The 14,398-nt window shown below is 42.7% G+C and overlaps 1 protein-coding gene and 1 long non-coding RNA gene across 5 annotated transcripts in view; one reads left to right on the top strand and one right to left on the bottom strand.

Annotated features, from left to right (window-relative positions):
• MARCHF3 (membrane associated ring-CH-type finger 3) overlaps positions 1–14,398 on the bottom strand; it is a 137,839-nt gene that overhangs the window by 33,987 nt on the left and 89,454 nt on the right. For all 3 annotated transcript variants that reach the window (XM_014577048.3, XM_075931922.2, XM_014577047.3), the window contains one exon: positions 2,422–2,665. In XM_014577048.3, the coding sequence (XP_014432534.1) occupies positions 2,422–2,609 (188 nt within the window). In that variant the 5' untranslated portion in view covers positions 2,610–2,665. The remainder of the gene's footprint in view (positions 1–2,421; positions 2,666–14,398) is intronic.
• Positions 1–14,398, top strand: part of LOC112546944 (uncharacterized) — a 90,248-nt gene that overhangs the window by 33,546 nt on the left and 42,304 nt on the right. The window lies entirely within an intron of this gene.

Raw genomic sequence — 14,398 nt, 5'->3', positions numbered from 1 at the left:
ACTATGGGGATAATTACTCCCGCCACAACAGGTTAGGTATTTTAGAACTCACTGCTCAAAGAATTAAATTTAAGCGTAAGAGAAATTAAAGTTATAAAATGCACAGTCCAGTCAAAAACCAAAAACAACCCACTTTGCAAGTAATAAAAGTAGTAACAAACCGCACGTATGTGTTGGGTCGGGAGATGAGAGTGAAGGACAGGGTGTTTGTGAGAATGACAGAAACACAGTGAGAGAGAGACAGAGATTTGCATTGCCAAGCTCCCTCCATCCCCTTCTCTTTGTGTGGAGATGGATACAGAAATGGGGAGAGAAGAGACACCCTGACATCAGCACCTCCCTTCTCCTTCCCACACCCTGCATGGCAAACAGGAGGTTCCTAGGGGGGCAGCTCCAAGGCAGAGGGCAGGAGCAGCATGACAGTAGGTGGAGGGGCAACTGAAGTGCCAGTGCTTGATAGCTTCCCGGCCAAACCAGTCCGGATCACCTGTCAGATGGTCCAAGATCTACCGGTAGATCCCGATCTACTGGTTGGTGACCACTGGGGTAAGATATCCTCTAAGCAGCACAGTGCACTGCCAAGTGTCTCGAAGTCAAGTGTAAATGACTGGGCACAAAAGAGATATTTCATGTTCTGGTCTGGTGAAGGCAACAGCACATGTATCTGGAGCAATTCCTTACTGCCAGCTAAGAAGCACCATTACTGGGTTCTGAAGGGAACAGTATGATTCTTCTCAGCCACAAGATGGATCACTTTTGATGGGGAACAGATGTGGGAGGGGAAGAGCACTCCTCTCTTACAACCACCCTCAGGATGCTATAGACACATGCATCCGTCAGCAAAACGAATGAAAAATAAACGAGAGAGGACTAGATCCCTAAAATTCTAGAATTATCAACTGGAAATACCTAGACTCCTGGACCCACAGGAGGTTTGACTTAGCTGTTCTTCCTGCCAAGGCAGGTAAGTTGCATTTTTGTGGGTGGATCTTTTGGCTGAGACCTTGAAAGCAGAGGCCCTGCCAACTCTGTATGGATGCTTTGAGTTTACAGGGAGTTCTTAGAATAGTGCCTTTGTCTCTAACCCAAATTACCCCCCCCCCCCTCATTATTGTGCAATTGTTTTTGCTGCCCACTAACTACCCCTACTCTGGCTGCTTTTCAGTGGTGTCCTGTGTACATAGGGCCAGGTTCTCCTTTCAATACATAAGTGTAATTGACAACCTAGCCCATTGCTTATTTTAAAAAAACAAAACCCAGTGGCATGTATTTACAAGGTTGCATGCAGATCTGAGCTAGTGATTTCAGTTTATCTTAAAATCTTGATGAAATAAATTGTTTCACTTTACCCCTCCCCACATTTTTACATGGCACCTCAGCAGGTTAAGAACTTCCTCCTTTGCAGATACTTTATCTACCCAATGCAGTGGGCCTGATTCTGTGCTCGTTACACTCATATGAATCCAGTACTACTCTCAAGTCACCAGGGGAACTGAGTAGAATTTTGCCCCAAATCTCCTGTGTGAATATTGCCAAATTCTTATGGACTCTGGTACTAAAGTGTTAAAAAACAAACAAACAAAACCCATGCAGCTTAAGGTCTCAAAGTATAGGACTTGAACATATATTTTGCCACGTAATTTGTCAGTCTGAGTCAATATCATAAAAAGCTGCTATCAATCATATGAGAAATGGCTCAGGCAATGAAGCTTCCATGTGAATCTTCACAAGAGACAGATTCTTTCCTGGTTCAGTACGTTAGCGCATGTGGCATGGTTTAGGAGTGGCAATCTGAACAAAATGCATTATGAAAGTACTACTAACAGCACGTAAGAAAAGGAGAACACTGTAGGCAACAGTCTGTACCCTGACAATGACACTGAGTGTTAGAGATGAAACACACAAATGAGGCATAATTGGAATAAGTGTTCTCATTAGTAAATAATGAGTAGCAAACACAAGTCATCAGAATTTTACCCCTGAAGTTTCCTTCAAATCAAGAGAAATTATTGAAACTTACTCACTTGACCCTCTGTATCTTCAGATAGCACTGCTACTTTTTGTTGCATGAAGTTGAGTTTCATTAATAAAGTGGGATGATGATGATAAATTTATAGTGACGAGAGCTTCATTATCACAATAGCAAATCTTACATAAGCAGCAACACATCTATCTCCTACTGTGTGTGACTTAAAATAAAAAACTAAATATGATGAATTTTTTTTAGCTTCTTATTTAATTGTCACAGAAATGGATATGACTGAGCCAGTATGTGTGAGAGACTTTTTTTTTTTTTTATGAAGATCTTTTGTTGGATACAGACTTCAATGACAAGTTAATTCTAGCCTCCCCCGTCTGCACTTCCTAGCTAAAACAGTTTAATGATCAATTACATGTTTTCTTGATTTGGTACTACTGTACCTCTGTGTGGCAAGAGTCCTTACTACTGTTGACAGAAGCTGCCCGTCCTTGGCTGAAACTTGCATGACATACTGCGGCTGTCCATTCACAAGACTGCTACAATCCTCCACGGTCTTTACCAGAGGAGCAGCTGAGCTGGTGCAGTCTGGTAAGACTTCAGGCAGGTGACTGCAACGGCTGGTTGTCATGGCAATAGACAGCAATTACTTTGCTAATGGCTTCCACATTCATACAGGATTTCCATCTAGGAACAAATCAGAAAACAATTTATTAAAGCAGGGCTGTTAACAGTGAATGCAAAATTACAGGCAACCAACATCCCATTAGTTAAAATGAAATAGGGTTGGAGTAGCACCTTTTATCTTCTTACAAATTTTACACACACAATAAACCATGCTACTTAATAACACTGCAGCAGGCACATCTCTCTGTGTAACTCTGTCCTACTGATCATTCTAAATTTTTTTAAAGAAAAAACCTACACAGCTCTTGGTTTTGAGAGCTTAAAATATTACTTATGCACCGTGCACAACCTGCTATTTTTCATCTATCTCTGGGAAGCAACTGCATGTATAGGGTTTCCTTTATTTGTTTTTCTCTGTGGATTTCTAAAGTCATATTGGAGATAAATGAAAAGATTGGAACCTTTTGTCGGTCTCTTTTGCCTGCATGTGAAAATGAATATATTAGGTTCATTTTACCTTGACATTTGCCTCTGACCACAAACTAACAGGGCTACATCATGAAAGAAAGTAGTTGATAATCTACTCTGTGAAAATAATCCATTATTGCTAAGCACATTACTTCAACACAGCAGAACAGAGAAACAGCAAAGAATCCTATACCAAGCGTTTGTGACATAAACCTACTTAATGATAGCCTGCATATGGTAATAATTCATGCCACTAGGTGAGGTAAAAATCATAGCATGCATACAGCTCTCTCATACATCTGGCTCATTTTCCCATCACTTAGAATATATTTTATATGCTGTCCCGGGGAGTGGTAATTGCAAAGCAAAGGTTACACTAGCAATCAGGGAAGAAAACAGTCTTTGTACACACATTCTTTGCAGCTTCACATAATGATGCTTATTGTGTCCAGGTGTGATTTTTAAGGCAAGGCAGTGTGAGTCCATGTATAAGACATGGGGCTCAGTGCCTTGAGACTTTATTTTACTGAATCAATGCAGTACTGGGCAGATCACTTGGGCAAAAACCCTTTTGGGAGTTGGTGCCAAAATATCTGTGCGGGTCTGAGCTTAACGGCTCTGGAAGACCACTGCTCTTTCTTTGTAACATGCTTTGAGATCCCTGAATGTAAAATACCATTTTAAGTGCTATGAATGACTAGCACATTTACCTGGCATGGCTTAGGTCCTTAAGGAGCAGCTCAGGGCAGGAGACTGGGGAATGCAGGAGTCAGGGTTGGGGTGGGGGTGAGGAGGGGCTCTGGGCAGGAGATTATGTGGGGGAAGGGGGCGAGAGAGGGGATTCAGGGATAGAGCAATCCCAGACAGACAAGGTGTGCTCCCAGCTAGCCCCTCTATCCTGCCTGATGATTATGTCTCTTTTCTATATTGTTTTAAGAGAAGCAATCCCATTCCAGGTGCATTCCATTTTCCAGGCACGACTAAATCCTTATAATGCTTTTAAGTTAGGATAAGGGAAAGCTGTATGCCGAATTTGGGGGTCCTAGGACTTACTGTTTAGGATGAATTATTGAACAGAAACTCTCGCAAATATATAGTAAATTATTATTCTTTGCACACACTGAAACCAGACTTATATAGTGCCTAAGAGTATGTCTACATTGCATTCCTCTTTTGAGAGAGGAATGCAAATGCAGATGAGCGAAATTGCAAATGAAGCGCAGATTTGAATTTACTGCGCTTCATTTGCATAATTGCGTCCAACCGCTACTTCAAAATACGCTATTTTGAGATAAAAACGCCATGTAGACGTGGTTATTTTGAAAGAAACCGCTTCTTTTGAAATAATCCTTACTCCTTAAAAAATTAGGTTTAACGTAGTATTTTGCGCTTCATTTGCAATTTCGTTTGTCTGTATTTGCATTCCTCTCTCGAAATAGGAATGCAGTGTAGACATACCCTAAGTGTTTCTGTATGCACAACTTTTAGTTCACAGAAAAACTCAAAATGTAATTCATCTTGTAGCCACCATTATTTGTACTGTACCAAAGCATTCAAGGATTCAATCTGTGCATTTACATAATAATCATTAATTCACTCTTTATACATACATTTCTAAAGAGCTCTTAAAAGAAGCAGTGTAATTTGATCTTGCTGGATTTGAACAGACACAGCAATGTCACTATTGACCTTCTGAAGTCTCCTGACTGGATCTCTTTGACAGTAAGACCTTGGGCAGATGCAATGATGATGCCATGCCATTTGTACAATGCAAGGTTTAGTATGGGTACAGGCCTTCTTAAGTTTCTAAGAAAAGGAAAGAATGCCAGGAGTGGGAACATCTGTGTTTTAATGGGATAGTTTCAGCTACCTTTTCAAACTCAATACCCGAGAGAGAACTGAATGCCGATGAGCCAGCTTACAGTAGTTTCAATGTTCAGAGAACAGGGAAAAGAAGGAAATCACAGTCTGACCCTCATTTACAAGGAAAATGAAGCAAATGACTAATTTCAAAACCATTAGCACATAAAAGATGAAGACTTCTTACGAGAATAGGACCCACAGGATTTTCAAAGAGTATGTGCAGGCACATGATTACCAGTAACACTTTTGTTTTAAAATACATGCTGAGACTGTTCAACAAGAATATGCAGCAGCAGAGTAGCTGCTTCATTAAACTTAAATAGCCTAGACAGTACTGTGCTTACAGACCCATGCTACAGAATTATATATTTCTTTTCTGATTGCTTCACTGGCCTCATTATGTACAACAGCAAATTTATTGTTCCATATAAAAAGTGACCATTCAAGCCTCTATAAACACATCCATCAGCCATGTGGTAAATTTTAAGAGCATTTTCTGAAACACCAGATGATGCAACTAAATGCAGACTATTAAAGCACAGAGAAATTTTAGCTTTGTAGCTATGTCCCATCTGTAATGTTAATTCAAAACTTTGTGCGCAGCATTGCCTTGGAATTCCAGGCTAGTGTAGAAACCTTGCCCTAGTCTTTTGTCTAACTTAATAATTTTCACTTTTCTAATGAAAAAAACATTAACATAAAATTGATTACATTAATTCAGGCCTTGAGAATCACTTTAAAAAGTTTTGTTACAATTTTAGCATAGCTCTAAAATGTAATTAACTTGATTCCAAACAGTACTTTTGGGAATGTATTTCATGCAAACTGAATTCCACAGTATATGCTTGAAGCTAACACAATTAGAGGGTTCAATATTAAGCATATATTATATTCTTAGGTAAAGATCAAGATTAATTGTTCTAAGAGGTATATACTGGCTAAAGCGAAGCCGAAGTCAATGTGGACTCTAAAGAACAATAAATCTTTATAGCCAATAAAACCCTAAATTCATTCTGAATGTTTTCCACCCAAAGTATCTGAAATCTCTCCATTGTAGCCATAAATATTTAAGCAGAGAGAGAAAGTAAGAGCAAAGAGAAGGAAGAAAAGGGGTCTTTTCGCATAGCACTGGTGCATGTCTAAACAACATCCCTCTTTCGAAAGAGGGATGTAAATTAGACAGATCAAAATTGCGAATGAAGCTGGGATTTGAATTTCCCGTGTTTCATTTGCATAATGGCAGCTGTGCATTCTTTTGAAAACGGGTATTTTGAAAGTGAAACCACCATCTAGACACGGTTCTTTACAAAGAAAAGCCTCATTTTTTGAATACAGGATCTTTCGAAAAAGGGTTTTTCCTTTTGAAAACTGCGTCTAAATGGTGGTTTCACTTTCAAAATGAAACCACCATCTAGACGCAGTTCTTTCAAAAGAAAAACCCTTTTTCGAAAGATCCTGTACTCAAAAAATGAGGCTTTTCTTTCTAAAGAACTGCGTCTAGATGGTGGTTTCACTTTCAAAATACCCATTTTCGAAAGAACACGCAGCCGCCATTATGCAAAGAAACATGGGAAATTCAAATCCCAGCTTCATTCGCAATTTTGATCTGTCTAATTTACATCCCTCTTTCGAAAGAGGGATGTAGTCTAGATATAGCCTAAATGAAAGATGTAATATTAAGGAGGCAGACGGACCGAGAAAGGCAATGCTAACACAAAGTAATATGACCATGTGAAAGGGTTGAGATGAACAGAAACAGTACCAGACACACATACCTGGCTCAAACTTTGCAACTGGAAAGTCCAGGAGGACAGCCCTAGACTTGATCCTGTTTCTAATGAAAGCTGGCATTGAATTTGTGGTGACAAGAGTATACTTATTGACTTGAGAAAATATGTATCTGTCATTTCCTTTCTCTGCACTGATTACTGCAACCTTCTCATCTAGACTGATTCCCACCTAGTCCCTTCTCTTAGTAAAATTCTGCTGAGAAAATTCCCTTCCTATTGTGCTATTCAACCCATGAATTTCCCTATTCTCCTTTCACATTGCCTTTGGCACCAGATTCAAATGCTTTAGTCTCACCTGTTTTGAAAGTGCTGTAAAGTGTAAAAGATTATTAAACCTCAATTGCACTTCAGAGAGACCGCACTAAAAAAAAGTTCAGGGCACTGTCTGCCCATAACTGCAGGTAAGTACATGATACGATTCTCCTTTCTTTCTCCCTCTGCACCTTTTATGGCATCCTTTATTATTCTCGGGAGCAAACATTAAATAATCTTCTCTCTGAGTGGTTCCCTGACCACAGTTTGAAAATTCTGAAACAAGCAGCTTCTTTTTTAGTGAGTTCATCCTATGTCAGTGTTTCTCAACCTTCTTTTTTTTTTATAAAGTACCCATTTAAAAAAATAATAAAATAAGAAACCCCTGGTACCTACAATTTTCAGACACACAATATTTTTTCTACCATTGCAACACATTTGTTTAAACAACTTAATCATAGCTGGGCGGGCAATGAACTTTTTGAGTGTAAAAAGTACAAAAATAATAAAGTGCTATAAAACTTAAAACAAAAATTCACAGGTTGAGAAACACTGTCTTATGTGTAGCTCTCTAAAACAAAACAGTGTTAAAAAAACTCATAAGGGTAGTTGCACTTTAAAAATAAGTGGTTCTGTGGCACCTTAGAGACTAACCAAAAGATATAGAATCATGAACTTCCATAGGCAAAACTCCATTTCATCTGATGAAGTGGGTTTTGCCCATGAAAGTTCATGGTTCTATACACATTTATTCCTAGGTAGTATAATTTTGCTTTTGGATTTTTGATTTAATTGACCAACATGAAAACAACATGTAGCCTATCTACTCCTTAGTGCAGTGATCTCCAGGCCGTTGATCCCGACTGACCAGTTGCAGTTCCCTAAGAGTCGATCACTGGGGCCAGCTGGCCAGGCAGCTGCCCCCTCTTTGATCCAGCCCAGCTGGAGTGCAGTGTAGCCTCAAGATATATCTACACTACAGAGGTGTGGGTTTGTTTGTTTTTTTAACAGAAAAACGTCCGTTTTTCCAAAAAAACTTCAATTATGTCCACACTGCAATCACGTTCTTCTAAAAGAAAATTAAAAAAAAACAGAGGGTTTTTTCCGACATTGGTAATCCTTATTCTATGAGGAAGAAGCTTTTTTCCGAAAGAACTCTTTTGGAAAAAGGCGTGTGTAGATGAGGAAGAGGGAGTTCTTTTGAAAGAAGAGGAAAGGAAAAAGCACAGGTGCCCTAGTGGCCACTCCATCGATAGCAATCAGAGCTGAAATGCAAGATAGCATCCATTCAGCGTGGACACTATCTTTCAAAAAGGCAGATCGCTTTTTCAATGTGCTTTTGCAGTGTGGACACTTTTTTTCGGAAGAAGTTTGTTCAGAAGCTCTCTAAACCTGCAGTCTAGTCATAGCCTCAGTGAGCTGAATGCCATGGTCAGCTGGCTGGGCGGCCGCTCCTCTTTGTTAACCTGCCGACGGGAGGAGAGGCACATGTGTACACACACGAGCACACACACGTGCATGCCTGGCTCTGGTCTCCTGCTCTGGGAGGGGGTTGGGCTGGGCCTGCTCCGCAGAAATGGGGCTAGGCAGCTGGCACATGTGGTGCACCAGGGCCTGTGCTATGCCATGCTGTTTCCCACAGGCTGTGTGTGAGGTTAGGGAGCCCCTTTCCCAGTGCCCCGCTCTGCCTAGCTGGGCTGGAGCCAGGCACGGGCAGCCCCAGGCTCTCCCTTCCCCAACCCGAGTCACTGCCTGCAAGTAAAGGGCTGGGCCAGGCAGGGAAGAGACTCTGCCCCCGCTTCCTTGCTCCAGCAATGCTGTCCTGCCAGAGAGTGCGCTGGGGCACAGGGATGTGAGAAGGAGGGGAGGGGGAAAAGGAGGATGCGGGGGTAGGGGTTGCACCGAGGGGCCTGGGGCATGCAGGGATCAGACGGGGGGGGGGGGGATCATGGGGCTGAGGGGCACAAGGCTGGAGCAGAGGGAAGATGTGAGGGAGGATACTATTTTACTTTCGGAAGCTGCATTTTCAGAAGCTTACCTCCCCACGTCTTTGCCTCCCTCCCCAACTAGCTATTTGGCTGCATTCTTACCCTCTCACCTTTTCTGCATTACTCCCCTCAACCTCCTCCTGGCCCCAAACTCCCTCTCTACCTCCACCCCACACCCTCTCCTGCTGCCAAACTCCCTTCCAGACCCTACCCTCCTCACCCAGATCCTCCATCCCCATCCCACTCGCTGGCAGCCCTGCCCCACACATTGAGCCCCTCATTTCTGTTCACACCCCAGAGCCTAAGGGGGTCTGTAAAATCCACTAACTCTGGAACCCCAGAAAAGTACAACTGGCCTATGGGAAGCCCTGAACTTCAGTCCTCCCTGTCCCTTCTGCTCACCACATGGGGGTGGAGTGCCAGAGGAGTGAGGTGTCTCAGTTGGGGGCCACATCAGTGAGCGTTGAGGGGTTTGGGGAGGACTTTTTTTGCTTCTCACTTGTGTGGTCCCCAACTGATTTTTCTGTGGGTCAGTGGTCCCCGACCCAAAAAAGGTTCCCCACTCCTGCCATAATAAAGAAAACATTGAAACCTAAGCTAACATGAAAAGTGCTTAGTCTGTTTAATAATTAAATTAAATCATTTTCCCCAGCTGCAGTACTAGCAAAATGGCTCAGGTGTAATTATGTAACTTTCCAATGGCAACGGGTTGTCCACAGAAAGGTTTGGAGAGGGCAGGGCCTCAAGAACGGGGTGGAGTCTTAGGGAAGGGATGGGGTAGATCCTGGCTTGCCCTGACATTTAAAAAGTGATCTGAAGGATAAAAAGATTGGAGACCATTGCACCAGTCACTACCATGTGCCTGCTGAATGGTGGTGATACTTTGCACCGATCTGTAACATTTTTTTTGAGAAATCTGAAGCAGCTTATAGCAATTAATACTGTAAATCTCAGTACACCACTGTGCGGTGCAGAAGTAGAGTAGGAAACTACTGCCCAGAAAGTGTTGAAGTGAATTGCTCAAGGTCAATCTGGAAGTCTGTGGCAGAACCACATTTCCTGAATCCTAGTCTTCTACTTTAGCCCCAATGCCTTATCTTTCGCCCCATAATGACTGACTTAATATTATAAGATGCTTTTCCAGCAAAGGTCAGCATTAACTTATAGACCAGGGCTGAGCAAAACGGCCTCTGCAGGCTGGAGCCAATGAAGGCCTAGGGATGGGGGAGCACGAGGCACTTAGCATCAACCCTGGTAGTTGACTCTAAGCAGCACGGACTGGAGGGCAGGGAGCAAGAGACTTTGAGCGGTTCCCCCCACCCACAGGCTAATCAAGACCTGTGGGCGGGAGGCGGCAGGGAGAGTACACCAAGTCTCCCCCCACCCTGCAAGGGGCGCAGCGCTTCTAAGCGCCACACGTTCCTTGCAGGATGGGGGGAGGGCGGGAGGAGACTTTGCATGCTCCCCCGTCAATCAGGGCTTGGGGGTGGGAGGAGTTCGCAAAGTCTCCTCCCCCCTGCAAAGGGCTCAGTACTTAAAACCAACTGCCAGCTTCTGCTCAGTTGGTGGTTGACTAAGCACGGTGCCTTCTTTGCAAGGCGGGGGCAGCGAGCAAAACTTCACATGCTCCCTGTATCCAGGCTGACTGACTGACCTGGGGGCAGGGGAAGGGGAGCATGCAAAGTCTCCTCCCACCACCAGGGGCAGGAGTGCCTAGAAGGAACCTCCAGCTGCTCAGAACAGCTGGCGATTCTCTCTGATGGGGGCGAGGGCAAAGACTTCATGCACTCCCCCACCCCCAGACAAATCAGGGTCTGTGGGTAAGGAAGCATGGAAATGTCCTGTCCCCACCCCTTCCACCTCAGGCCTTGTCCCCTCCGGGGCAGTCCAGGGCAACTTCAAAAATTTCTGAAGTGGCCCCCAGTCAAAAATTATTGCCCACCCCTGTTATCGACTCTTTTCCTTCCTGATCTGCTCACTCACACCCACAGATGGCACAAAATACGACCAGTGGGCTGTTATCTGTCCTCTCACTTCCTGCCCTTTTTTTTGGATTATTCAAAATTGCTTTCTGTGGGATCTTTAAACACAAAAGCAATCAATATACAGACCAGCTTATCTTCCCTCCTCTGCCTCCTTTGTCACTACAACAAAGAGGTAAAATGTGAGAAAGAGGCTGTAGGTAGTCCTTTAAATACAAATGCCACCAAATGTTGGCAATCCAGATTATGGAATGAAATTATAGGCCTTCGTTTCTTGGCTACACCAACAGCAGAATATTCCTAACAAGAAACAGTTACTTCAATAGCAAAGGATTTTCCTCCTTCAGGAGAGGAAATTCTGGGGATCCTGTAATTCTGGGATCAAACGACAGGACTCCAAAAAGACCTGTTTGCAAGGCATACAGACTTCTTATTTAAATTATATCCGAACATATGGAGTTTGCAAAAAACAGCCTCACCAGCCAAGGAAGGAATTTCAACAGCAGCTCACCTGCATTTATAAAACAGGCACATGCATTGGAATCCTCATTGCACTTTTGATTATTGTGCATAAATTGAACTAATTTCTTAAACACACTGTGCTAGTGAAGAGCCACTGTGCTAATGAATTCAATTACAATAGTGGATTTTCAGTTTTAATGAAGACAGACTCTCTTTGGAGCTTCAGCAGAAACCCTGAGTGGTTTGAATTCACATGAGACAAAAAAAGCTCTTACAAGTAAGCTGTGGGAGGCAAAAGTTATACAAATATTGAAGTGAAGCTCTTGTGTAAACTGCCCATTTGTGCTTTTTCATCATCCTTGTTAAAAACAGCACATAATGCATCTGTTACATGCATATGCTTGGAAACCCATTCTCTTTTCCCACTCCACATCCCCATGAGTCTCTGATCGGTTCCAAGAAATGCAACTCAAAAGCTCATATCAATCAGCTTTGTGACTCTGGAACCAAGAGGAGAGGGTGTGCGCACGCACGCATGCACTTGTTCCCAGAAGTTTTCCCTAAAAAGTCTCGGAGAGGTAGCCACGTTAGTCTGTAACTTTAAAAATTAGTAGACCTGTGGCACCTTAGAGACTAACAAAAATATATAGAGTATTATGAGCTTTCGTGAGTAAAACCCTCTCGGGTTTTACCCATGAAAGCTCAAGATCCTATATATTTGTTAGTCTCTAAGGTGCCACAGGTCTACTTGTTGTTCCCAAAGGAGTGCTAGTGTCTCGGAAGAACAAAAACCTAATCCGTGGCGGTGCTTTGGTTCCCATTTATTTTTACATTCCTTAAGAAAATATATTTATCTTTCTCTCCAGAATCTTTTAATCGCAGGTCAACACTATGTGTTGCTCACTGTTTTAAGTTACCATTAAGCATCAAGGAGAAATCACAAGCTAGTAATGTTAAAGACCAAACGGGAAACCAAGTCACATATTGCTCTTGACAATCCTTACATGGGTTGGTATAATCATGTTTTTTTAAGGGCCTCAATGGAGCACCCGATTCTGCCAGAAAATTTTGCTAGTGAAGATAAAGACTTCTGGGCAAAATGGATTTATGACAACATGGCACACACAACCCACCGCTTTCATGTTTTTGCTATGATTAAAGACTGCAGACTTATTTCAGAATGGTTTGATGTTCATAGAACTGGAAGAGACCTCAGAAGGTCATCAAGTCCAGCCCCCTGCTCTAGGCAGGACCAATTCCAACTAAATCAACCCGGCCAGGGCTTTATCAAGCCGAGACTTAAACACCTCTAGGGATGGAACTTAAAACACCTCTAGGTTTTTTGAACATATAAGGTTGTGTACCACAGAAGAGGAGTACTTAATTATGTCTATGTCAAGCTGAAAAATATCATTTGGGGGCAGCCAGAAAGTAGGCTTGTCCTTTAAGGGAGTTGAGCTCAGCTCTCCTAGTTAACTTTTTGCCCAGGCAACAGGTATTTAGGGTCTCTGTAAGAGGAAGCCTGCTCATATCAGTGAGAAGGGAGATGGAAGGCTCTCTTGCAGTAAGGTCAGGTGAGTGATAAGGGCTATGGGAGAGTGGTTCTCCACAGTGAGCTTGAAAGGAGGGTCTGGGAGCCCTGAGCCCAGACACAAGGCTAAGTGGGAAGCCTCAGGGGAAGAGTATTGCTGTAAGCAGTGTTGAAAGGAATTGATATTTGCAAGTGCTTAGAGAGAGTTGAAGCTCAGACTTCAGTGAGGGTGGGAGGAAAAGCCCCTTCGATGGCTTCATGCCACCAGAGAAAGTGAACTGCTGAACTTAGAAGGGAGCAAGAACAGGAACTACTGCCCAGAGGGTAAAGATGTTAGGTAGCCCTGGGAGGATGCACTCTGAGCAAACAATGGAAGATCTTTCTAGTCTGAGAACAGCCGGGAAAGGGCTTTGTTTCTATTAGACTTGTTCTATTAATTTTTGAAGGTGTAGACTTGTGTGATATGCCTGGAGGGCTTAGTCATGTCACTGATCCAGCAGTGCTGGAGGACCACTGTAGGGAGACAATAAGTTTACCAGAGCGAGGAGATTAAGGCAGATATCTTACCTATATCTTACCTACCTTAGCTTTCAGGAAGGCAATATTGCCACATATTGTAGGATCAACATATCAGATTAGAAACTAGCATAAACCCTTGAAGTATGAGGATTTTCCAAAAAAAATTCATCACTGATAACCCTGGATACTCTATTCATAGAAATGTTCAATCCTCTTGCATGTTACTGGCTCCAGTGACTCCCTGGGGCAATGAGTTTCACAGTCTAATTATACACAGTGTTTGTGTGGGGGAAAGTATTTCCTTTTTCTGGCTTTGGATTTCCTTTCCTATTTTCACTGAAGATCCCTTTGCTCTTGGATGAAACACAGAAGTTCCTCTAAAACCCACCTCAGTTCCTCATCTGATTTCAACCCCCCAAAACTGCTACGGACTCTTTGTCCCAGTTTCCTGGTCCTCTCTCACTCCCCCCCCCCCCCCCCCATCCCTCAGATGGATATCCCAGAAGACAAAATTATAAGGCTTCTCAACATTTCTATACTTTCCATTTTAACTTGTCTGTTTCTTAACTATAGGGTCTGCCTACACCAAAGCACATTCAGAACTTCTGATTAAAGGGATAATAAGCGTAATAACCTCCATCATAGTCAGTCACCAAAGACCAACCCTGGGAGCCATCTACAGTTAAAAAGCACAAGCTTCTACTACTTGGATTCAAGATACAACTCCCTTAGCTGACAGCTCTACTGGTATCCTCTAAAAATCCACCAGAGGAGAAGGGCACAAAACACAAGTTGGACAGTGAATTTTAAAAAGTGCAAAACATTATGCAATATTTTTCACAATGAACACCAGCAGGGGATTAACTGGGAGTATAAGAATATTTGAAAAATCAATTTTAGAATAACATTTTTCATTACAACAAATAGTCTGGTAGCAC

This window comes from Pelodiscus sinensis, chromosome 6 (genome assembly GCF_052426305.1).
Source record: "Pelodiscus sinensis isolate ZL-2025 chromosome 6, ASM5242630v1, whole genome shotgun sequence".
In the NCBI taxonomy this organism is placed as follows: domain Eukaryota; kingdom Metazoa; phylum Chordata; order Testudines; family Trionychidae; genus Pelodiscus; species Pelodiscus sinensis.
This window is presented reverse-complemented; position numbering and strand designations above follow the sequence as displayed.